Source organism: Girardinichthys multiradiatus, chromosome 5 (genome assembly GCF_021462225.1).
Source record: "Girardinichthys multiradiatus isolate DD_20200921_A chromosome 5, DD_fGirMul_XY1, whole genome shotgun sequence".
NCBI lineage: Eukaryota > Metazoa > Chordata > Actinopteri > Cyprinodontiformes > Goodeidae > Girardinichthys > Girardinichthys multiradiatus.
Genome location: NC_061798.1, coordinates 15,441,378 through 15,465,723, shown reverse-complemented (window position 1 = coordinate 15,465,723; position 24,346 = coordinate 15,441,378). Strand labels below are relative to the sequence as shown.

Genomic DNA, 24,346 nt, shown 5'->3' with positions numbered 1-24,346 from the left:
GTGTGTGTGTGTGTGTGTGTGTGTGTGTGTGTGTGTGTGTGAGAAATAGTCACTGTATTGTCATGGTTTGTAAACTGTGAAGACTGACAACAGGGTAACACCTCACCATTGGATCTGCTTTCTTTCACACTCAAAAGCACAAATACATACAAAAAGAGACATTCAATGCTAAATAAACCAATCCTATTTTTACCTGAAATACGTAACATTAACACTTTCTTCAAACTCAGTCATTTATCTATTCTTCACAGCTTCATTGCGGCATTACACATGTACATCAAGTGAGATACCCCAAGTGGTAAATTAACTTTTATTTGAATAAAGGTGAGTGAACCTTCATGCTATGCAATGCAGGATCTGCATTGCATAGCATGAAATTAAGTAACTTTAACTCATTGCTAAAGTCATTGCTAAAACATTTCTGTAGCACTATGTAAATTATGTAGCAGTGACGCAAATGTGTGGTGTACAGGTGCATCTCACTAAATCAGAATATAATTGAAATTTCAGTTATAAACGTTTATTTTAGTCACTCAATTCACATTAAACAGATTAATTACAACCAGACTGCTTTTTTCAAGCCTTCAGTTAGTTATGATGATTTTCTGCTTACAGCTAATGAAAACACGATATTTAAGATAGAAGATTACATCGGACCAATAAAAAAGCATTTTAATTCAGAAATATGGGTTTAATGAAAAGTATGTTTAATAGCTGCTTGAAGGCTGTAATATTCAAAAAGTTCTTTTTAATCTGAAAATGAATTAAAATTAAAATTAATTAAAACGAACCTTATCAGAACACACATTCTAATTTTATGGATATGAGTGTATCTGGCATCTCTCAGTTGCGATGCCCATGGCACAAAATGTTTCAAGATGTTAAAAAAATCTTTTTCATTCTGGTTTAGTTGGAGATCCAATTATATACACTACATTATCAGATGGGTAGAAGGGGCTGTGTTGGAGTTTATCTCTGTACTCCACAGAAACAAAAGGCAGAGAAGCAATAGTATGACAGCGAATTAGTCAACTGTTATAAACAAATATCTTTTGACTTACCAATGTGCTGTTGTGCTAGCATATGGAGCTTGGGCATCCTCATCATTCTCTCAACAACTCTATTACCACTGTGCGACAGCAAAATCTGAGAATGAAGTTCAATCTGTCTATAATTGATGATGTGGGGGACCCAATTAAAGGCAGGAGGCAGGAGGCAAAACCATGTGAAGAGTAATTAAATAGAAAACAAAATATGAAGGTACAAAGACTGATGGAAAAATGCAATACAGAGTCACAAAAGGAACCAGGAACCACTGGTAACAACAGTTAAATCCAGTTTGGAGCTCTAAGACTTGGATAAAAATTACTGGAGTGAGAAACAGGTAAGTGTAATTAACTTAATAATTAGCAGCTGTTAGGGGAACACAAACCGAAGGCACTGAAGGAAAATTAATTGAAATATAAGGATAGAAATGGCAGACAAATGACATTAACTGAAGAAAATGGACACATGGAAAAACAGGAATAAAAAACATAAATTAACAGAGAACTACAGCAGATATCAAGTTTTATGTTAAGGTAAAGTGATATGTAAAAAAAATAGGGCAATGACAAATCATTCCAGTGTTTTTTCCACCCAATATTTTTCTGAAACACAAAACATCTGTTAGAGAGAAAATTAATGTATATATAAAAGCTGCAATAACCTGGTTGCTGTAGTCTGCATACCCTTGAATAAATACTGTGCTGAAGCACTGTTTCATTATATTTCACCATCAGTCTTCTTGAGTTCACACCTGCCATCAATTACAGATAATCTGATTAAACAGAAATACGTTTCAACTGTCCCAGTGAGACGTTCCTGATATTGGTTAATTTCTGTCCTTTAATAAAAGCCATAATTTGAATAGATTTTACAAAGATCATTTTATTTTTGCCAAGTGCCTCATTTTATTCTCAATTAGATTTTTTACCTGGCTAAATAAAAGTTACATAAAATTAGTTTACATATTAGTTTAAGGACGTTCAAACCTACACATCCTGGTATTACACCTTTTTCCTTCTTTTCTCATCTAATAGATTTTAATATTTTTCTGTTGAATTATTAGGAATACATTTCACATTAAAGGTGAAAAAAAGAGTTGAAATTATTGTCAACTGTCAAAATTTTTAACATCATAAAAACCTGAAATTGAAACAGGAGTGTGTGCATTTTTTATACCCACTGTAACAAAAAACAAGCATAACTAAAACATAACCAGTCACTTTAAGACCTGTTGCTACTGTGCCTGCCCAGCTGTTAATGTGACTGCAGTGGCTCAGACCTGTTTAAAGGATGAAGAAATGTCATCAGCACCAATAGAGGAACATGGCTGTTGAAAAACAGAGAAAGTCTCATTCAGAGGCATTCAACAGCTGTTATTTTAATGGCGAGCAGTGCATGTCTCAGGCGGGCTTGCTTTGCTCCTTAGAGCTGATTTCCCACTCTGACCACAGACCATCAGCTCAGCTTTCAATCACACGATTAATATGCCCTTAGCAAATAGTTTTAAAAGCACTGAATAAACTCAGGCAATGTATGGAAAGAATGGGGCTTTACATGTGCATTCTTCTCACATTTCTCTCTTTAAATGCACACACTTGAGCTTGTCCAACCAGGCAGCAGTGCAAGAAGACAGCTAGCAAGAATAATGATTGATGCATTCAGAAACGTGATGCCATGATTGAGCGATCAGCAGAACAGCGCATTAATTGATTTAAGGAGCAAATTGTATGAGAAAAATATGAGGGAAGACTATGGCTGGAAATCACAAAAGACTTTTAGACGCCAGATTTACATATTATCTGGTGGTGAGATTTTTTATATGTTTTTGGCCTAAAATGGTATTGACACAGAAAAGAAGGGAGGAGGCTGCTTTTCGCTTTAGACTATTGGGTCACAGGGTTTGTGGCAGATGAGGTCAAAGATGTTGCTAAAATAAAAAAAATCAATTTTAGTGAAGGATATCCAGGCTGATGTGCTCAAATGCACACATATACATTAATCCACACAAATTGCCCCAGTGACACATTTGGGCCCTGTCATGTTCTATTAATCTTTTCTGTTTATTATTACATTGCAATGTGAGAAGCAAACAGGAAGAGAATATGATGTCAGTCTCCATGAGTTTGTGGTAACGGAGTGGTCTGGCACCATTTCCAGCGGTGGTCATTCTAGCTGTGGTGTGTGTCTACGTTTGTGTGTGTTTTGGACGATCTTCTAGACAAAGACTGCAATAAATTTGGTCGCAGTGCTGAGCTTGGTTAAAAATTTGCACACAGACATCCGCGCACAAAAACACACAAACTAAATGTCATAGTCAGTGTGTAGGTGTTAGTGTGGGGGTTATTGACTCGTAGAGACGGAGACAGCAGAGAGCCGCAAGTGAACACACCGCTATCGGAATACGATTAATACTGTCTGGCTGATGGATTAGACTCATTACCCAGGGAGCAGGGCAAAAAGGGGGCGGTGGATAGAGGTGAGGACGTAGGAGATAAAGAGCAAAAATGGGTAAGACACAAAAAAGTTAAAGTGAGAATGAGAGAGAAGAGCTCTGAGGGAAAAGAGGAAAGAGTTTAAATGTTCTCGAGACCAGTCACTGGTGTGTAAGAGGTAATCTGAGATGAAATTCTTCCATTCATTTGTTCTGTGCTTTAAAGACAAACTCTGCACTGCCACAAGACCAAAGAAAACATCAAACTGACAATCTGAGGCAACTGAAAGGATAAATGCATTACATTTAGATTATATTACACCTCCATAGATATTTTTTCTTCAAACTAGATCTGTAGTCAACGACCTTGTTTCTTTGTTTTAGTGTCTAGGACTAGTTTTCATACCCTTAGAACATTTTCACAGTTTGCCATGCACAGATTTTGATGTATTGCGTTTGATAGACTAAGAAAAGCATAAAGAAATCTGACATCAGTTTGGAAGTTTTATCAGATTTACAATTGGATTTATGTCTGGACTTTGAGTAGGTCATTCTAACACATAAGTATGATTTTTCTCTAAATTGGGCTGCATGATATCAGGAAAATATTTAAATGCATTTATTGCATTTTGTCTGTTTTACCATTAAAGATTGCCCCACCACTCCATGACTTTGAGCATCTCAGCCACATGTAAGCATTAAGAGCAGTTTGAGACTACCCAACTGGCTAAATGTGATATTAAAACATGGAGTGCAATAGCCTGACACTTTAAATATATGTCCCATTATCTGTTGCATCCTAGGAGCCCTTCCTGAATGTGATATTTCACACACTGATACTATAAAAATTATTGCAATTTATGGTGTAGCTCTAATCAAAATCATTCTATTGTAGCTCTGCCTACCTGCATATTTGGTGCCATTGTCTTGTTGGAAAAACAACTTTTCCTAATGCCTCTCATGTGAAAAATGGCCGATTTGTTGAGTGCATGAAATTAATTGGATTCTCAACAGATTCTCTCACCTGGGTTTTGGATACTCTTCAATTAACTTTTGTGCTTCTCTAAAGAATGCTCTCCTTACCTGACCTGTCAGTTTAGGTGATGATAAGTCTTCTAATCGGAGACATCGTCTTTGTGAATGTTAACCAACGAACCTATGACACCTTCACAGAACAGCTAAATTTATATTGAAATTAAACTACACAGTGATGGACTCTATGCTTCTGAAGGCGATTGGTTGTTTATTGTGGGAGGGAGAGAAAACGGGGTTGAAATACAAATGCATGTCATTAAATTTCTATTTGTAAAACATACTGAAAATCAGATGTCACTTTCCATCCTCCTAGCAATTGTACTCCCGGTGCCGGTATATCAGTCACATCCAACCCCAGTGAACATGTTTTTTTGCTCGTAATGTGACAAAATATGAAAAAGTGTGAATGGTTTTTCTATGCCTTGTAAGTTTGTTACTTAGAACATAAATATAATATTAGGTAAGATTCTGCAGGATGTCCTGTGATTTGCCCCCTAATGAGTGTGCTCACCCAGCTGAAGGAATTGTAAAAAGCACAATAACTGCTGGCTCAGTCTGGGGGGGTTGGGCGGGCTTGGAGGTGTGCTGCTCTGCTGGCTGTCTTGTCCGAGGGGGGATCGGGGCGGTGGACTGGGGGGTGGCGTGGAGGGGCTGCGGCCTGTGGGGTGGAGGGGTTGTGTCCACTTCTAGGGCGAGGGGTCACTGGCGTTTGGATCGGCTGGGCGGCGATGGTGGAGCTGAACTGGATAGTGTTTCTCCCTGGGCGGTCGTTGCAGTGGCCGTGATGTAGTGTTTTTTGTTGCTGAGGGGGGCGTGGTGGGGTCACTGGCCCTGGGTGCCTGCCGCTGGCCGGGGACCTCTAGGTGGATGAGTTTGTCCCATCATGGTGTGGGGTTGGGGGTCCGGTTGTGGGTGTGGTGCTGGGTGGCGTTGCGCAGGGCCCTTGCCTTGCCATTGCTGCGCGCTGTGTGGTGGGAGAGCGGGGTGCGGCGGGGGTTCTTAGAGCGGGGCTGTGTGTGGAGCTTGCGCTGTGTGGGTGTGGCTTCATCGGCTTCTCGGCCACGGAGTTCACCTGTGGGGTGTGCCCCTGTGGGGGTGGGAATTCGTGCCATTTGGGTTCAGGGGGATGTGTTCGATATCGGTGTCCTAGTTGGGGGTGGCCCTGTGGGGAGGTTCTTGTTGGGGTTCACTGTGGGTGGGAGACCCATGGGGTTGGGATCGGAGCTCGTTGGGGGGTCGGGACTGCTCCGTCCTGGGGCGGCTTCGGTTGGCGAGTTGCTTTGGGCCATGTGGACTCCTCTTTTGTACATAGACCCCTCTCCGGAGGTGGATGGGGGTTGTTGGGGACTGAGTTCGGGGCAGGGGGGCGGGAGCTGGGCCGGGATCACCCGGGTTGGGGCAGTACCGGCGCTGTCTGCCTGCCTCTGCCCCAGGAGGGAAGAGGACCACCTCCTGGGTCCGGGGGCTGGTTGCCCCGAGGGGGTACCGGCGCCTGAACCTGGGAGTATAGACTATGCATGGGGAGTGTGAGTGAGTGTATGACGTCCATTGTTGTTAATCCTTACGTTGGGTGTGAGTGATTTTATGTGTATGCATGAGGGTGGGAGTGGGTGATTGTGACTGTGTGTGCCTGTTTTTTTCGGGTTTTTTTTGCGACAGGTTGGGTCTTGAACTGCTCCCTCTCCTGGATCAGCTTCCTCCCCGCCACACCGCCTGCCGGTGGTTGGAGTCTCTGCCCGCTGGCGTACTTGTGGTTCTCGGTGTCCACGGCGGGGTGCTTTGGTGTGGGCTGGCTTACTCCCGGTGGCTGCTTGCTGGGGCCTGGCTCCCTGGGCTCTGTCGGGCCTCTGCTTGGGGGGGTGGTGTGTCCTGGGGTCTTGAGCCTCTGGGTCCATGGCTGGATCTGCTCGGGCGTGGACGGCTGCCGGTGGGGCCTGTGGACCCGTCACTGCGGCTCCCTGTGGCTTCTGCACTGTCACTGCTGGGTGGTTCCCCTGGGACTCTCCACTGCTCTTCTCTGGGGGGGTTGCGGTAGTCCCGGCGGTGGTTCTCCTGGGGTTCCTGTGCTTTGGGTGGCCTTTAGATGTCTGTGACTCAGATCTCCTCAGTGTCCGTCCAGGGACCATGGGGCAGGCCTGTGGGTCCTCACACTCGCTATTGCATATTTTTGTGGAGAAACCTTGTATACAAAAGCGCGTCCACACCCATACTCACAGGTGTTAAGCTTCAGGTGTTTACAGATACACAGCTGTTCTATTTTGGGCTGCACCTCTCACTAAGTACATTTTACATTCAGAATCACTGTGTACTATTTTGTAAAAAAAAAAAAAACAGCTGCGGGTGTATAAGCAAGCAGGGTGTAATCTTGTATTCTCTTTATCCTTCTTTCTCTCCTCCACTCTTTCCTCCTTTTCTCCCCTTTTTCCCCATCTCTCTTTTTTTTAGCTTCTTTTTTCCTTTTCATTTCAGTCTCCGTGTCCGTAACAATTGAAATATTCCCAAAGAAGTTTAGAATAAAGTTTCTTCTATAAATATCAAGCAGAGCTTTAAAGCATTAGCTGTGATGCTCTGCTTGTGAAAGTAAATCTGTTGGGCAATTTCTTGGCACTCAGACAACAATTCTGAGCGATACTGTGCCGGACAGGACACGGTAAAAAAAAACAAAAAGCACAATAACTTGACAGATGTGTTTGTGTGTCTTTATTGTGTTAAAATAATTATATTTTCTCATAGGTTCACAGGTTCGCAGTTTTGCTGAATTTTCTGTTGAGGCAGCATTGAATCTAAGGACCATCATCACATGGTCCCAATTACCAAGTGCTGCTTAAATGTCCTCATATGCAATTACTGTATTACTGCAAACCACTGTCAATTTTCCCTCTATGTGGTGTGTATGCGTATGTGTATGTGGCTTTGTATAGCAGATGTATTTCTCACTTATATATAATTATGTGTGTAAACATTTCTGATGATGTCATAGCCTCAGGTCGCTGACTAATCTGCTCCTAGGCTGGAGAACAGCATAGCCAGCCTGACTTTTACACATGTACACACACACACAAAAAAAGTGTCAAATCTGTTTCCTTTCTGCTGTGTTATGTTACCAGGGAGTCATGGGCCAGTCAACGGTATCAAGGTTTTAATAAGTACAGCTTTCAAAACCACAACATTTTTATTTCAAACCGCTCCTACAGTTTTAGGATGCCAGAGAAGGTGCTGGAGTTTTCTCCAGCTGTTTGGAGCAAAGAGGAACACAGTGCTGCCCCTCCGACACATGTGGCTGTGCACTGCCAGTCACCGGGCTGCAGGAAGGCAATGGGGTTTTTCTCATACTTACAGAAAAGACCAATTCACATGTTTATAAATATTTATAATACGCCATACTTGGAAAATGTCTTTGCAATGAGGACAGTGGACAAAGTTAGAAACTATATACTGCCCAAAAATAACTAAAATGAAATATTTCCATTGATATTTTTCTGACAGTGTTAGTACGCTTGTTTTTTACATTGGACCAAACCCCGCTGAACACGTTGAATGCTGTAGTTGTCTGCCAGAAGGGTTCCCACAATGAAAAAAATCTATAAACGCATTGTAAACAATCCCACAAGTTTTAAAGCCATTCCAAATTTGAGTATTATACCTCTGCATTTCTAAATTCCTGCAGCGGATAGCTGTGCTGCAATGATAACACTAGCTTTTACATAAGCAGGAGCAAGTGACAATTTGGTTTCAGTTTCTTTTCAGGTAAAGAGCAAGTATATATATTTTGTAGTTATCAGTAATGGTTCCAATACCTGTTGTAAAAACATGTCATGTTGCTGTATGTTTGCAAAAAAGTGGAGAAATTATCTAACCTTGTTCATGACGCCTATCTATAAGATAGATGTGTGACAGTGTTTTCCTGACAGAAACACTGCCCACACTCTGTTAGGAGGAAAGATGTTATGATGTTTCAGGCACATCTCTGTCCCCATAACTTCGCACACACAGCATGATTGGCCCTCATCATCTGTCCAACTGTGTAGGTAGTCATATAATAGGAATGCACTTCCTCTATAGATTCTTCTTCTGCGACTGTAAGCTGTTTGAACTGATAGCTGCAGTCGCTGTTGTGTGCCTCCTGAGAAGTTTTGTACTTGAAAAGGACATGTTCTTTACATCAGAGTTCTCTCAAGACATTTGTCACACAGAGGTGCAATGCTATGTCATCAGATCTTGAAGTCTACACCTTCACAAGATACTGCTGGGTGCTGCTGTTTACTCAAGGCAAACAGCTTCTATGTTACCACTCAAAGATAAGCAGGTTAAGGCTGCTGACTGTATCAATCCACCTGACGAGCTGTGGCATGTCATTCTGCTCTGAGCTGACCAAGAGCTCTCAGATGTGAAACATCATGGTAGATGGTGCATTTCAGTACTTGTTCAGGTCTCATGATGACCTGTTGAGTCGACTGTGTTTTGTCAGTAATTGTCCCAGTCGACAGATGTGATATTGCTGTGAGATTGTAGAAAAGGGAAGAAAGCCTCAGAGTGCTAAAATAGTAACAGCAATTTTACAACAACTTCACCTGAAAGTGTTCATAGCCATGGTACGCTGCACAATATTAGTGGATATTAATCATTTACACTGTTTTCCCAGCCCCGTAATTATGAAAACTCACATTCAGGCTCCAGAATGACAAAAACCTTTATTGAAATTTACTTTCCTTTGCTTAATCAATGATTTAAAAAAAATATTTCTTCAAAACACAAACTCTTCAGAAAACTGCAGCAGTCTGTAAGGTGACAAACTCCCTCCGTTTCTTTCTCTCACACACAAACGCACAAGATAAGATATCTTCCATGTTACATTTGGCCACCAGACACTCAACCGCTCAGGGGACATCCACTCTGTCAAGTCAAAATGTTCCCTAGGTGTCCACCCTGGTCCGGTTACCATAGCAACCATGTTACCTGACATTTAAAGTATGTGTGTGAAGCGTGATGTTGAATATGAGAAACAGACAATGAGATGGGGGCGAGAGGCAGAGGGAGAGAGATTGGAGATCTGTCATTCACAAGCAAAGTCAATATTAGTTTAGAAGAGAGCGGCCGAAATAAACGTTGAGAAGAGGAGGCTGTTTGGGCCTGGCAGGTGGAAGTTAGGATAACAAAAATAGAAAAACAATTAAGTTGTATTTTTATCATGATGGTTAATCCTGCAAGCAATAACCCCCTAGGACCTAAGTGCACTTATGTTTAATCCGTAGAAGTCATGCTTCGCCATCACACAAATACACAGTTATATTCCCTGACATTCCCAGGTGCCAGCCTCTGCCCTGTGTATTCAGTCCTCCGCATTGTCTTTAGGAAGCCTCTTTTCCTCCCTCGTCTTTCTTTGGGAGTCTTTCTGCTTCTAATTGCTCACAGAAGTGTGATCTTTGGGGGTCCACTAATAGCACTGCAGCCTGAATTAGCTACAAGATTGACATACGAAGACACACAAACACGTCCTTCTCTTCCTGTCTCTCTCCGCTCACTTCTTCAACATCCATCTCATCTCCTATCTTCATTTTTCCTCACTCTAACCACATGTTCCTCACTCTCATTATTTTTCCCCTTTTTTCTCGTTTCTGCTCCTTCCAGCTCCATCTTTGTCCATTTACACATTTGTATACTTAATAGGATTAAGTTCGACCAAGGCGATTTAAACAACATGATTAGTTTACTGCCATGGTAGCTTGTACCCAGCCACACATGCACTTGCACTTCCACAGAAGCCCGCAGTTTGGTGGACATGGGAAGAATCTCGTGGCAGTAATTCCCATACAAAAGAGATTCAGAAACTGTACAACAGTGAGCAACAGTGTGTGTGTGTGTGTGTGTGTGTGTGTGTGTGTGTGTGTGTGTGTGTGTGTGTGTGTGTGTGTGTGTGTGTGTGTGTGTGTGTGTGTGTGTGTGTGTGTGCGTGCGTGTGTGTGTGTGTGTCCAGGGTGAGAGTGAAAGAACAGGGTGAAGGAACGAGGGGTGAATGTGTGAGAATTGAGTGGGGCTCTTTCATGGCCAGGTCTTCTTAGACACGAAGGGTGTCAAAAGCCCCTCTCACTTTAAAAAGGACTCTTTAGAAAATCAGCACTAAGCTCTTAACACTGGAGACCTGACTCTATCAGGCGCACACATACACACACTCACATCTTTGGCCACCAGAGGTGAGAAAAACACAGAAAGAGGAGGGTGGAAGGATATGGAAAACCCAACCACACAAGTCTAAAATCTCAACATAGCTTTTTCTTGACTATTTTAAAGACACATTTCTTGGTGAACGCCATTAAATAAAAGCAGTGCAGCAACATCTGGTCAGAGTGGACATGATGAGTGTGTGTAATCTGTTTAACCTCACTCCGTGTTTTGCTTTGATCAACTGTTCCACTTTTTACCTCAGCTCAGAAAACTCTTGACTTTCAGTAAAGTTTTATGTCAGGTATGACATTAAAAAGTGAAAACTATTGTTACACTGAATCAAATCCCTTTAATCCAAAGTGATTGTGCTCTCATGATATGCCTTGTACAAGTATTCATACTCCTTGAACTTGTCCACATTTTCTCACGTTACAACCAGAAACTTAAATGTATATATTTTTAATTTTATGTGATAAATCAACAGAGTAGCTCATAATTGTGAAGGGAAAGGAAAGTGATCTGGCTATTACATTTTATACTAATAAACCTTTAAAGCGCATTTGTTTTTAGCCCCCTTTCTTTAAATATACCTAAATAGAATCCAGATGGGTTCTTACCTCTTAACTATTGAGGGGTTGTTCTATTGTTTTTTTGAAGTCTTAAATTAACCACATCTGTTACAACAAGAGAGACATTGTTTTAGCATTGCCAAGGGTGTAAGTTAAAACAAAAAACAAAGGTTCTGTCCAAAACTGGACAGAAATCTAGTCCCTGACATTAGGTTTTGTTGTGTGCATCTTTAAACCTGTAATCTCACCTCCCCTGGTGAGCATGGGCTGACAGTTGTCAATGGATTTAATGTAACAATGTGTTTCGGTGTTTCTGAATAAGGACTTGTGTGCATCTCCACTTCCAGAGAGTTTTTAACTTAGCAGCCCGTCATAGTTCCTGTGTGGCTCTAATACCTTTGGCCCCTTTCAAGCACACACTCATACATTCTGGGCTCAGCTGGAGCCTCTTTTAATGAACCTAACCTCCCAGCTAAGGCACAGGAGCAGAGGTGAGGGGTTCAATCTTGGGGAAGTCCAAAAACAAACTTATTTTGAGAGAAAAGAAGAGGGATGTGGATGAAAAGGAAGAGGTTAAATGAGAGGAAGTTGAAGAAGAAAAGGGGAAGACAGCAGTGGTTTAAACATTTAACAAGATAAAAAAGAATCAGGTTTCTTGGAGATAGAAAATCCTCCCTTAAGTCCCTGAGAAGTCAATTTCGTGGTTGGGGTGAAACCTGGTATCCACTGTCCATCTGTGGTGGTCTCAGTGATGAAATGGGTTTAGGATGGCCTTCTGAAGTGAATACATTGCCACTCAGAAGATTGGCTTTATGCGTATGAACTTGTGTGTTGGCATGGTGATGTGCTCTTTCTCTGATTCTAGAGATTGTAGGATCAGGAAAAAAATTAAGATGCCCTTTTCAAACTTTGGAAACCTTCTGGGGTGTTTGATGATCAGATAACATTATCCCCTGGTTTATGATATGCCATTAACAAGAGGTAGACAAATTAGGTCCATAAGGTCTGATGGACTACTTCAGCATGAACAGGTTTGTTGTTGTTTGTTGCATCGCATGTTTACAGCTTCAGTAAATATAAGACACATCCACAAATGTTTAACAAGAGGTGTTACATTTCATGCATATCAGTTAACCGAGAGTCAAAAGCACTCTTTACCATTTTCCTTTATTTGTTAACACAAGATTCAAAAGAGCTAAAAATGGCCTGAAATTAAATAATAAATAAATTATCCTCACATCCAAAACAACAGAATCAGAATCAGCTTTATTGCCAAGTTTGTACATACAAACATACAAACAAGGAATTTGACTCCAGTACACATTGCTCTTTGGTTTTGTTTTTGCATCACAGAATATACATATTTACAATGTACAATATACACATATATAATAAAAATAAAAAGGTGCATTTGCAACATCTGTATGCTGTTGTTTTGTACTCTATTGAATGTTCAACAGAGAAATAGCCTGGGGGAAGAAACTGTCTTTGTGGTGGCTGGTTTTAGTAAACAGTGCTCTGTAGCGGCGGCCTGAAGGTAAAGCTCTGAACAGTTTATGTGCAGGATGTGTGGGGTCTGCAGAGATTTTAGTAGCTCTTTTCTTGACCCTAGACCTGTATACGTCCTGGATGGAGGGAAGGTCAGTCCTGATTATTCTCTCTGCAGTCCTGATTATTCGTTGCAGTCTGGACCTGTCCTGTTTTGTGGATGAGCCAAACCACACTGAGATGGATGAAGACAGGATAGACTGAATGATGGCAGTGTAGAAGATGACCAGCAGCTCCTGTGGAAGGTTGAACTTCTTGAGTTGCCTCAGGAAGTACAGTCTCTGCTGGGTCTTCTTTCGAACAGTGTCTATGTGTGAAGACCATCTCAGGTCCTCAGAGATGGTGGTTCCTAAGAACCTGAAGTGGTCCACGGCCGATACAGTGTTGTAGAGGATGGTGAGGGGGGTGTATCTCCGAAAGTCCACCACCATTTCCACAGTCTTGAGCGAGTTGAGTTCAAGGTAGTTCTGACAACACCAGTGTACCAGCCGGTCCACCTGCTGTCTGTATGCAGACTCATCACATTCCTGGATCAGACCAATGACAGTGGTGTCATCTGCAAACTTAAGGAGTTTCACGGACGAGTCCGCTGAGGTGCAGTCATTTGAAAGGCTTGATTTATTGTTTAGATTTTCCCTTTGGGAATGACAACATTATGATTCAGCTTGCCAGAGATTAATGATATTTGTCATTCCTACATTGCGACAGTCAACAGCAGTGAACAGTAAAGTAAAGAAGCGTTCTTGTAAAGAGAGCTCCTGCAGCCTCCTACATTAAAGCTTTCATGCAACTTAAAATATGCTGTTAAACTGCCACCTTAACTCCTATGAGACTGATTTATACACCAGAGAACCAGAGCGTTGCACAAGTTGTATATATGTAGTGCAGTGCAGTGAGTTTATTTAGGTTTGGGGGGGACAGTGCTAAATGGAGTATGACTGCTTTCCAAGCCAACCCTGTTCTATAAGACAGTATAAACTATTTGATGACCTTGAACAGGCCTTCCATGCTTGTAAATGTGTCTGACTTAAAACAATTCTGCAAACAAGAATGGACCAAAACAACCCTCCAGGACTCATTGCCAGTTATTGCAAATGCTTGATGGCACAGCCACCTATTAGGTTTAGGTAATAATTGCTTTTTCACATAGGGCCTGGTTGGTTTGGAGCACTTTTTTATCTTAATGAAAGCATCATTTGAAAACTGCATTTTGTATTTATTTAAGTTATATTTGTCTTAAAACATTTAGGGTGGACAAAAACATCATAAACAGAAAAAGTATGTAAGGGGGCAAATACAGTTTCTACTTAAAATAAAAGCGGCTAGAACCAAAAATATCAAGATCTAAACTTCAAGCTCCCTGATAATGACATACCAAAATAAAATGCCTGAAATTCTGTAGCAGTTTATGGTTTTTGTGTCTCATCCAAAGTTTATAGCTGCTTCCATCTGGCCAGCCTTTACAAAACTTTCTTAAAGCGCCTCTGTGTGTCAATCTGGAGGTTAATCATTGTATCTGTATCTTTTCGTGATTTTCATAATTTTGTGTGTCTCTAGTCCACCACATGTAGGTGAAGTTGAAACACAGTGGGTTTTTTTTGGGTTTTTTTTTAACCACTCAATAGTCTGTAGAGTTTCAGTTGGAACTGATGGGATAGAAATTGGAAATTATACTCAAATACAAAAATCTGAAACTCTTCACATCAATCCGTTTTAATGCTTATATACTCTAGATATGATTGAGTTTTCAAGTGATAAATGGATATTTTACTTCCTCTAAGTCCCCTCCTATTGATCTTCAGTTACATTATGTTGCAATAGACTGCAAGAGTTTACACAACAAGAAAGCTTTTAAGATACACTTTGTTTGCATGGCTTTTTTGTGCAGAAGTCTCCGATTTTAATCTAAACTTATCATTTGCAGTCTTTTGGTCTATGAAAGAATGCAGGTTTCTTTCAAAGGATGATCCCTGAAAACAAGGAAAATTACTACTTATGGTTCTGAGGCTTTTTGACGTCAATATTTTCTTTTATTCTTAGCACAAATTTGCTCTAAATAAAGTTTGTAGTAGCAGCAGGTGGAGAAAGGAAGAGACAGATTGACAATACCTGCAGTGTTGATTATATGATCACAACGTTAAGAATTTGAGGAATGTGGATGGGCATTAGCTGGTAGCTGATTACCATTGTTGAAGGCCACAGACGAGGTCAAGAGCCAGAAGGTCATTGGTGAAAGGTTAGGCATTCTGTCAGGAGATGGCTAAATAATATCAGAGAGACACACAATCAAGATCTCTCACTCTACAAGTCTAAATGTAATCTTTGCAGAAATTCTCTGACTTCATTTGTTTTGTACCTTCTAGTAACATTCTGTAGTACACTGCAGTTCTGACAGTGGACCTCAACCCCATACTCCTATTTTACCTCAGCGACAAACACAAATTAGATCTCTCATATGGCTATTAGAAACATGGTGCTGGCAGTATCATGCTATGGGGATGTTTTTCCCCCAGCAGGGACAGGGAAGCTGGTCAGTGTTTATGGGAAGATGGGTGAGGCTAAATAAAGGGCAATCCTTACAGGAAACCTGTTAGAGGTTGCAAAACACTCGAGAATGGGACCAATGTTCATCTTCCAGCCAGACAACAACACTAAACATAAGCTGTTGGAGTGGCTCAGTCATAGCTCACATCTAAATCCAACAGAGAATTTGCAGTCACACTTAAAATTTGCCGTTCAAAAACTTTCTTGATCCAAACTGACTGGTTTTAAGCAATTTCGCAAAAACCTATGGGCAAAAATCTCTAAGATGATTTATTTTGCAAAGCTTTGACTCAGGGCACTGAATACATATGCCATACTTTTAATAGTTTGTTTTTTTTTGTGTTTGTTTGCTTTTTTAAATATGCACTACTGTCTGTTGGCTTATCACATTATATCCAAATAAAATCTACTGAATATGGTGGTTGTAGTATGCCAAAATGCAAGAATTTCAAGGGGTGTGCATACATTTGCAAGGCACCTTACTTGGCACAATGCACTACAGTTGTTTTAGTTTGCAGGACACCTGTTTGTATGTTTGAGGGTGTTTATTTTTGAGAGTGTGTAAATGTATGTGTGTTCTGAGTCATGCAGGCTGCAGCTTAGTTAAAGTGGCTGAAATTTTAAGCTCTATAAACCCCAACGCTCCTGGTCACACACTCACATCCATCACTTACTCCTTAAAAGCAGGGGGAGAAACAGTGGCAAAGATTAGTGATTGGAGAAAAAGCAAGAAACTACGACAATAGCGGAGGTCCGCAGTGCCCCCTACAGGTTAGATTTAAAGCCTAATCTACCTGTCTCACGGATGGTAAAAGTGCACAGTTGAGTTGCAGCTGGCTGTAGAGACATGGAAGATAAACAGAGTTGGATGAATGTAGTTTGTGAAGTGAGGGGTCTCTGCGGAACGACCTCAATTTTGCCAATGATCTGTCTGGCTCTGAAGTACTCCTGCTGCATTTTGGTGATTACATCAAGTACTTGCACTTCAAAGCAAGTGGCTTTGTGACAGCTTGACTTAGTTGCCTGCCAAATCATTTCACCGAACCCCCCCTTCCTCTCCACTCTTTTTCTTTGTCTTTGTCCAGTGACCTGAGCGAAAACCAGATCCAGGGGATCCCAAGGAAAGCCTTCAGGGGAGCTGTGGAAATCAAGAACTTGTAAGTGGCCCTCCACCACCATCATACTGTCTGTGTGTGCACATCTGTAACTTGCTCCTCACCATGTCTGCTAATGTGCGCAGCACTCACTCAGCCATGCATCAATATTTCATTGTGTTAAATGTCATGTGTCTCCTGCCTGCCGTATTGACTGGCACCCGCCGCTCGTCAGCAGCTGTGTATGTGTGTAAGTGGGTGTGTGTGTGTGTGTGTGTGTGTGTGTGTGTGTGTTGCCTCGCTGGCATTTTACTGTTTTCAGTCGTTGTTTTGCTAGACACATAGTCATAATAATTATTTTTTTCACTCGTTGCGCAGCAGTACTTCTATAAATATTGATTCATCTACCAATTCACTACTTCCTGGGCTTTTTTCATCACCCAATCAGATAATTTTTTTTAAATGCCGTGCAATTATTGTAACAGGACAGGGAATTATGCATGTGTGTCAGAATACAGGTGACAGCACATGGTTTACAGTTCCTGTGTCTTAATTAAATTGTTTCAGCAAAGCCTTTGTGAGCAAAGGGAGAGAGAGAGAGGGAATGAGGTAAAGTGTAATACGTACTAACTGAATGTCATATTGAAGGGAGCAGGAAATACGAAAGGGTGTAAAGACAACTATTTTAGAACCAACAAGAGCCCAGGAGACAGGAAGAGAGGAGAGAAAGTCCGTGGGAATTGATATATTTTATTTATACATGTAGACAGGGTTAGGGTCACTGTTCTAAAACATCTGTACCAAGTCAGTTTCCCTTTGGACTTTTTGTCTTATCTGTCTTTGTGTATTTACAGACAGTTGGACTACAACCACATTAGCTGCATTGAAGATGGAGCCTTCAGAGCGTTACGTGACCTGGAAGTGCTGTGAGTACTTGTTCTTTCAGTCACCTACTTTCTTACTTTTTGTTCTTTCTTTTCTTTCCGGGTCACCTTACAAACAACTGCCAGGGTTTTTGTGAACAAGCAGCACTAAGGACACTGAGATGTGGAACAACTAACGTTCTTGTTGACCTTTTAAACACTGCAGAGCCTCTGCAGCCCCTGGAAAGGACAATTTCTTATTGCTTTGGCTGTGGCATTATTGCCCCTTAAAGTGTAAAGAAGTTAGCCTTTTTTGTGAGTTTCAAGGCTAAGGTTGCAACATTGAGAAAAACCAGTTTTGGTTTGTCAGATGCTTTTGTGTCATGTTTCATGTGTCGTAATAATTACAAAGCAACATCTGTCTCCTCTTCATCAGAGGCCTTTTTTCTGTATCTTGTCCCTTGCTCCCAACTGTCCTCCATTTGGGACTTCTTAAGTCTTATTATGTGTGACACATAGACAGAGAAAATGATTGAAAATGCAGCTATTGTTCAAGGAAAACTTTGACAGACTTTCAGAAAGCCTTCAGAGCTACTACTCAAAACCATTTTGACAACTGCATGAAATTCCAGCTGTTTGAAAGCAGCAAATGAATAAGACCTTAGTTAACACTCATTGTTCACTGATGTATGTTTAACTTGATTACTTTTTTTCATTTATTAAATTTGTCAAGCTAAATTTGTTTTTTTTTTCAGAGGTGAATGTTACGAATATAGAGGTAGGGCTAAATCTTCAAGGTTTGAGGACTTTCTGGACTGCCACCTAAACAAAGGGTTTTATAAATATTAACGTGAACATTTGCTTTGTTTTTGCAGTTTCATTGTATTCTAGATTCCATGTACGTGAGCATAATGTGTATTCTGCCCTTGTCTCTTTAGCACACTGAACAATAACAACATTAGCCGGCTGTCTGTCGCCAGTTTTAACCACATGCCGAAACTCAGGACCTTGTAAGTGGCCCAGCTTAGCATTTGATATACATCACAATCCAGAGGGAGGAGATTCCTCTCATCTGTGCTCATTGAAATAATTTTTAATCTCTCCTCTACCTCACTGCTCCTGTGTCTCCCCATCATATCTGTTATTTCAACTCTCTATCCGTGTCACCATCCCATCCCCTCCCCTGCCCTCCCTTCTGCCTCACCTCTGCCCAGCCGTCTTCACTCCAACAACTTGCATTGCGACTGCCATGTAGCCTGGTTGTCCGAGTGGCTGCGACAGCGCCCCCGCCTGGGCCTCTACACACAGTGCATGGCCCCTCCTCATTTGCGGGGGCACAATGTGGCTGAGGTGCAGAAGAAGGAGTTTGTGTGTACAGGTAGGTTGACCTTACTGCTTTGTTGTCTGCTTTTTTGACGTCTTCCTCTTCTTGCTCTTCTGACATCAGAAAACCTTCTGTTCCGTCTTGTTTGCTTCTTCTCATTGTGTTTTTGCTCATGCCTGTCAAGATCCAGAAGAAGGTAAGTCTTCCTCCTGCTTTGCATGGCTTTGCTTGTAAGCTATGATTAAAAATGACATCACAGACAGACAAGGTCACATAAAGAGACAGGATGTTTCCTTCACTTTTTTGGACTTGCCGCAATTTTGTTTCCCTGAATTCTTTGTACTCCTGGATCTTTTTGCCTTTTGGGATTTACATGAAGCATAATAACATTTTATCCACGGATAATGCTGGCTCCTTGTCTCTGTGTAGGTCATCAGTCGTCATCATCTTCCTCCTGCAGTGTGTTACAGTGCCCACAGTCCTGCACCTGCAGTAACAACATTGTGGACTGCAGAGGAAAGGGTCTGACAGAAATACCCACCAACCTGCCTGAAACCATTACTGAGATGTAAGACATGCAGATAAAAGTGCACACACATCTGCTTCACTCCACACACACTGCACTCATTCAGAAAACTAGGTGCAGTGATATTTCTCCAGCTCTTTTACAGTTTGTGCCTCAATACCCCTTCTTTGTGTTCTTCCACCTTTTTGTTTCACTGCTGCTGTTTGTCTTTGTGGGGTGATATAAAAGCACACGCCTGTGAAATGAGAAAGCTTGGTCATGCAGTGCATTCCTGCTTAAGGAAACCGGAAGAGGAAAGAAAGAAAGAAGCAGGAAAAAATAACTTAGAGATTAATCTGAGCTCCCAAACAAAACTATTTTGATACCTGAGAATAAGAGAGGGTGAACATGAAGAGCCTGCACATTTGTTTTGTTTGGTTAAAGTAATTAAGGCTGTTTGAAAAGTAATGAGAACTGCCATAAAGTGAAATTCAATTCAATTCAATTCAGTTTTATTTATATAGCGCCAATTCACAACACGTTGTCTCAAGGCACTTCACAACAGTCAGGTACATACATTCCAATTAATCCTAACAATTGAACAGTGCAGTCGGAGTTAGCTTTTTATTCAAATTGGATAAAAAGTTTTTCTATCTAAGGAAACCCAGCAGATTGCATCCAGTCAGTGACTTGCAGCATTCATTCCTCCCGGACGAGCATATAGAGACAGTGGACAGTCACTGGCGTTGACTTTGCAGCAATCCCTCATACTGAGCATGCATGTAGCGACAGTGGAGAGGAAAAACTCCCTTTTAACAGGAAGAAACCTCCAGCAGAACCAGGCTCAGTGTGAGCGGCCATCTGCCACGACCGACTGGGGGTTTGAGAGAACAGAGCAGAGATGCAAAAAGAACAAAGAAGCACTGATCCAGAAGTACTTTCTATGGGAAGGAAAAGTAAATATTAATAGATGTAGCTCCTTTAGTCGTTTCACCTAGAAAGAAAGAACAGATAAACTCTGAGCCAGTTTTTAAGGTTAGAGTCTGAAAGAGAGCACATATAATTAGTTACAGTAAAAGCTCCGTCAATTGCCATGTCTAGAAGAGAGAAAGGGTTAAACACTAAATCTAAATCAGATAACTTAAGAAGACAATCAACTAAGACCTGGAAATGCAAATTCCAGCTTAATAAAATATCACTTTTGAGTTGGTTTAATTGTTTGGATCAAACCAACTCAGCAGTGAAGAAGCGTGTTACTAAAATTAACCAATTAGTTGCCACAGAAGATTGTAAAGTAGAGAAAGCAAGTTAAAACTGTGTTGATTTAAGGGGAGGGTTTCACATTTGAATGACCTCTGTGTTTTTTCTACTCCATCCCCGTTTTTTCCCTTCGTTCACACTCACCACCCGGTTTGGTTTGTGTAGAGCCTACTGATGGAGAATTAGACTGGCACTTGATAAAACAGAAACCAGATCGTCAAATGTTTGTGTGCCCGTCTGACTGCGCACGTTAAAGAGGGCAAAAGATCAGAGACATGTGACAGGCCGCAGCTACAGTCATCAAAGTGTTTTATCTGGAAAAGTTCCCCTCAGGCAGAGCCCTCGGGAATGAGCAGCAGTCTGCAATACAGCATAGATAAGTGTATGATAGGAGAATGTTAATGTCTCTTCTCAATGGCCTGAGTGTGTGTTTGTTTCCAGACGACTGGAGCAGAACGCCATCAAGGTGATCCCAGCTGGGGCCTTTTCTCCTTATAAGAAGCTGCGCAGAATGTGAGTAGATGAAAAGAGCTGTTTATGCTGCAGCCCGTCAACCATAAACCAAAACTTTATGTTGCTGCTGCATCTGTGGTTGGTTTTGACCCTTTGTCATTGTGTTCTTCTGCTTCTGGTTTTCATTTTCTTTGCTCATGTTTTTATTTACTTATTATGTTTATAGAGATTTGAGTAACAACCAGATTTCAGAATTAGCTTCAGATGCCTTCCAGGGTCTGCGCTCCCTCAACTCTTTGTAAGTATTCTGATTTACGTTTGCATGTAACTATCAGAGAACCATAAGTCTTAAAAGTGTATTTAAAATGAAAAATCTCAAATGTGTGTTTGCATGAAATGGTCACAATAAAAAAGGAAGAAAAAATAGCACCTGCTTGCCATGACTTTCTCCACACAGTAACCGCAGTAACAGTGTTTCTGTAATGTGAGTCTCTGTTTTAACTGTCTGCCTTAGATTCTAAAGGAGCTAAAGAGGTTCTTTGAGAGATGAAAAGTTATTTTATCATGGAGTTACCTTAAAGTGTTGAATAAATACTGAGCTGCTGAATGAAAGCTCCTGTAACCTCATCAATAATTCGTCAAATACAGAATGGGACACACTTACTCATAATGAAACATTACATATTAAAGTTCTGAGTGTTTATATTGTATCAGTAGGTGGGTCGAGAGGATGCTAGGAAGTTATTTCTGTGGGTGTGGATAGACAGAAACCTTTGTGTCTGTGAGATAGAACTGAAGCAGGCTTCTCAGGGAAATCCACTCAGCTCAATGAAACATGGCCCAACCTGTAATACTTGTGTCCAGAATGCCAACAAACACCACCCAGCTCAGCGTGGAGATGACTGATAACTTGTGGGTGTTTGTTGGGGAAAGCGGCATTGAGCTGTTTGAGTTTCTGCTCTGATGGTTTTAAACCTTTTTGGTCAAATATATCTCACACTGTACCTGAAGCCAAACTGGAAGTTATAGTTTTTAACTTTGCCATACACTGAAAGCATGATGATAACTTGTTATACATTTGGGTCCAGAGGTTTGACACAAAGTGAAGCACAGGTTCAGTACCTTTTCAGACTGCTTTATCAATCCCAACTGATTACTCTTAAAGCTTTAATGTTTTTTACAGACTGATATTTTTATGTAAAGGAATAATGTAACATAAAAAACAATAAAATCCACATTATGTTACCTTTTGCCTTACAAGTCATCCGCAGACATAGCAGCTCTATTTTACACCACTGTAGCATTTAGGTGAAGTCCCTGAGGTATTAATGTATTTATACTGGTTAAATAATAGAACATGATACTGTCTAAAGTCTTTTCAAAATATATAAATACTATAAGAACTTCACTTCTAAGTTATTTTTATGGTATTTTATGGTTGCAGGCAAAACAAAACAAACAGCTCAATTTCAAATCCACTTATATAGAATCAATTTCAGTCCTAATTAAAATTAGAACATCTATTTCATTTTTATGCAATCTAATTATAGTCAGATTAGGAATTTGTCCTTCGTTTGCATACAACACCTTTTGTTTGTTTTGCGTTCTATCCAGAAAATTGTTTGCTGTAAAACTCTATTTTGTACACAGTCGGAACATAAAGTAGTACTTCTTCTCTAATACTGTAATATTTTTGTGGATTACCGAATTTCTATTGCTCATCTTTTCCATAACTGATTGCAAACAGCAGGAATTTTTTATCACAGGCATCTTAAAATCAGTGTCTTACAGTAAGAGATGATCTTTGCTGTTGTTGCTGTCAGATTTGAATGGAATCTGCAGTTTTCATTCAATAACAAAATATTACATCAAAAGTCAACTTTGCACATAAAAAAGTTATTGTCATTCTGAATGTTATGGATATTTTGCATGTATGCAAATATCCTGAGGACACTTTTCTGCAAAAACACCTTTAACTGAAAACACGTGGTATTTAAACAGAGCTGGTTGGGTAACGCATGAGTTTTGTAAGGGTATTAAGGATATTACTGGATTCTAGTCATGTCTAATTAATGATATGTTTGCTCTCTGCAGAGTCCTTTATGGGAACAAAATCACTGAGATTTCCAAGGGACTGTTTGAGGGATTGTTTTCACTGCAGCTGTTGTGAGTACACACACACATAATCACACACACACACACAGTTAGGTTCAGCTTAATGGTCACATCTGCATCTCATTGATATTCAGCTGAAAAATGCTTGCCTCAAACACTGCCACCTGAGAAGAGACATCTTTACTAAAAGCCATCATCAGTGACCTGCAGAATCTGAAAGATATGTGCTGGAATGATAAGAAGATAAGAAGATAAGCTTCTTTTATACCATCATTTTGTTTATTTCTTTGTTTCAGGTTGCTAAATGCTAACAAGATAGCATGTCTGCGTGTGGACGCATTTCAGGACCTTCACAACCTCAATCTGCTTTCTCTGTATGACAACAAGCTCCAGACTATTGCAAAGGGAACGTTCTCCTCACTAAGGGCAATACAAACACTGTATGTACTCTCACACAAACACACAAATTCAGTGTTGTGAAAAAATATTTGCCTCCTTAAAGGAAAACCTGAATTAATCCAACATGCAGTTTTCAAATTATATCATTTAGAAAGGGTAGGCATGGCGCTGATGGCATAGGGGGTTCAACACGCAACCCATGTAGAGGGGCTTTAGTCGTCGACACAGCAGTTCCGGGTTTGAGTCCCGGCCCCTGCAACATTTGCCTCATGTTTTTCCCCTCTCCCCACACCCATTTTCTATCAATCTACTTTAAAAAAAAAAATACTGGAAAACTAAAGGCATCTAGAGCCACAAAAAAAGGGTAAACAGAGCTATCCAAACCAACCTTACCTTGTGTGAACAGGTAGTTGCCCCCTAGACTTAATCACTAATTGTGCCACCCTTGGTGGCAGCAACCACTACCTGCAATGAGCAACATTCCTCTACAGCGATGCAAAAGATTCATGTTTTTTACATCGCAGCAGATGAATTCTGGTCCTCTCTTCTTTGCATGATTGAAAACCCTCCATATTTGTGGGTTTTTGACCATGCAGATCCTGTTTAAGGTCACAAGATCACAATCAGACTTAAGTCTGGACTTTCACTAGGCCACTCCCAAGCTTTCATGTTTATAAGCCATTCAGAGGTGGACATGCTGGTTTGCTTCTGATCATTGTCCTGCTGTATAAAACAAGTCTGCTAGAGACAAAGAGACTAAGCTGTCCTTGGCCTGAAGCAGAACGCTTCCACTCCCAGGCCATGATACTACTAGGGGGTGTTACATTTCAGATTAGGCTTGGTTTGGATCATCCTTTTCCTTTATTAAATAAAAGCATCAATAAAAAAGCTGCATTTACTAATTATTCAGGTTTTCTTTGTCTGATATTAGAATCTGTTTTATCTAAAACATGTAAATGTGACAAAAACACGTTTTTTTACACCACTATGTACCATT

At 40.9% G+C, this 24,346-nt stretch overlaps 1 protein-coding gene across 14 annotated transcripts in view; it reads left to right on the top strand.

Annotated features, from left to right (window-relative positions):
• The window catches only part of slit2 (slit homolog 2 (Drosophila)), a 135,936-nt gene that overhangs the window by 77,069 nt on the left and 34,521 nt on the right, over positions 1-24,346 (top strand). For 9 of the 14 annotated variants that reach the window (XM_047365233.1, XM_047365229.1, XM_047365226.1 and 6 more), the window contains exons 5-14: positions 16,422-16,493; positions 17,285-17,356; positions 18,232-18,303; positions 18,508-18,671; positions 18,802-18,813; positions 19,047-19,185; positions 20,824-20,895; positions 21,062-21,133; positions 22,930-23,001; positions 23,247-23,390. In XM_047365233.1, the coding sequence (XP_047221189.1) occupies positions 16,422-16,493; positions 17,285-17,356; positions 18,232-18,303; positions 18,508-18,671; positions 18,802-18,813; positions 19,047-19,185; positions 20,824-20,895; positions 21,062-21,133; positions 22,930-23,001; positions 23,247-23,390 (891 nt within the window). The remainder of the gene's footprint in view (positions 1-16,421; positions 16,494-17,284; positions 17,357-18,231; positions 18,304-18,507; positions 18,672-18,801; positions 18,814-19,046; positions 19,186-20,823; positions 20,896-21,061; positions 21,134-22,929; positions 23,002-23,246; positions 23,391-24,346) is intronic. The other 5 variants (XM_047365235.1, XM_047365231.1, XM_047365230.1 and 2 more) reach the window with 1 other exon arrangement.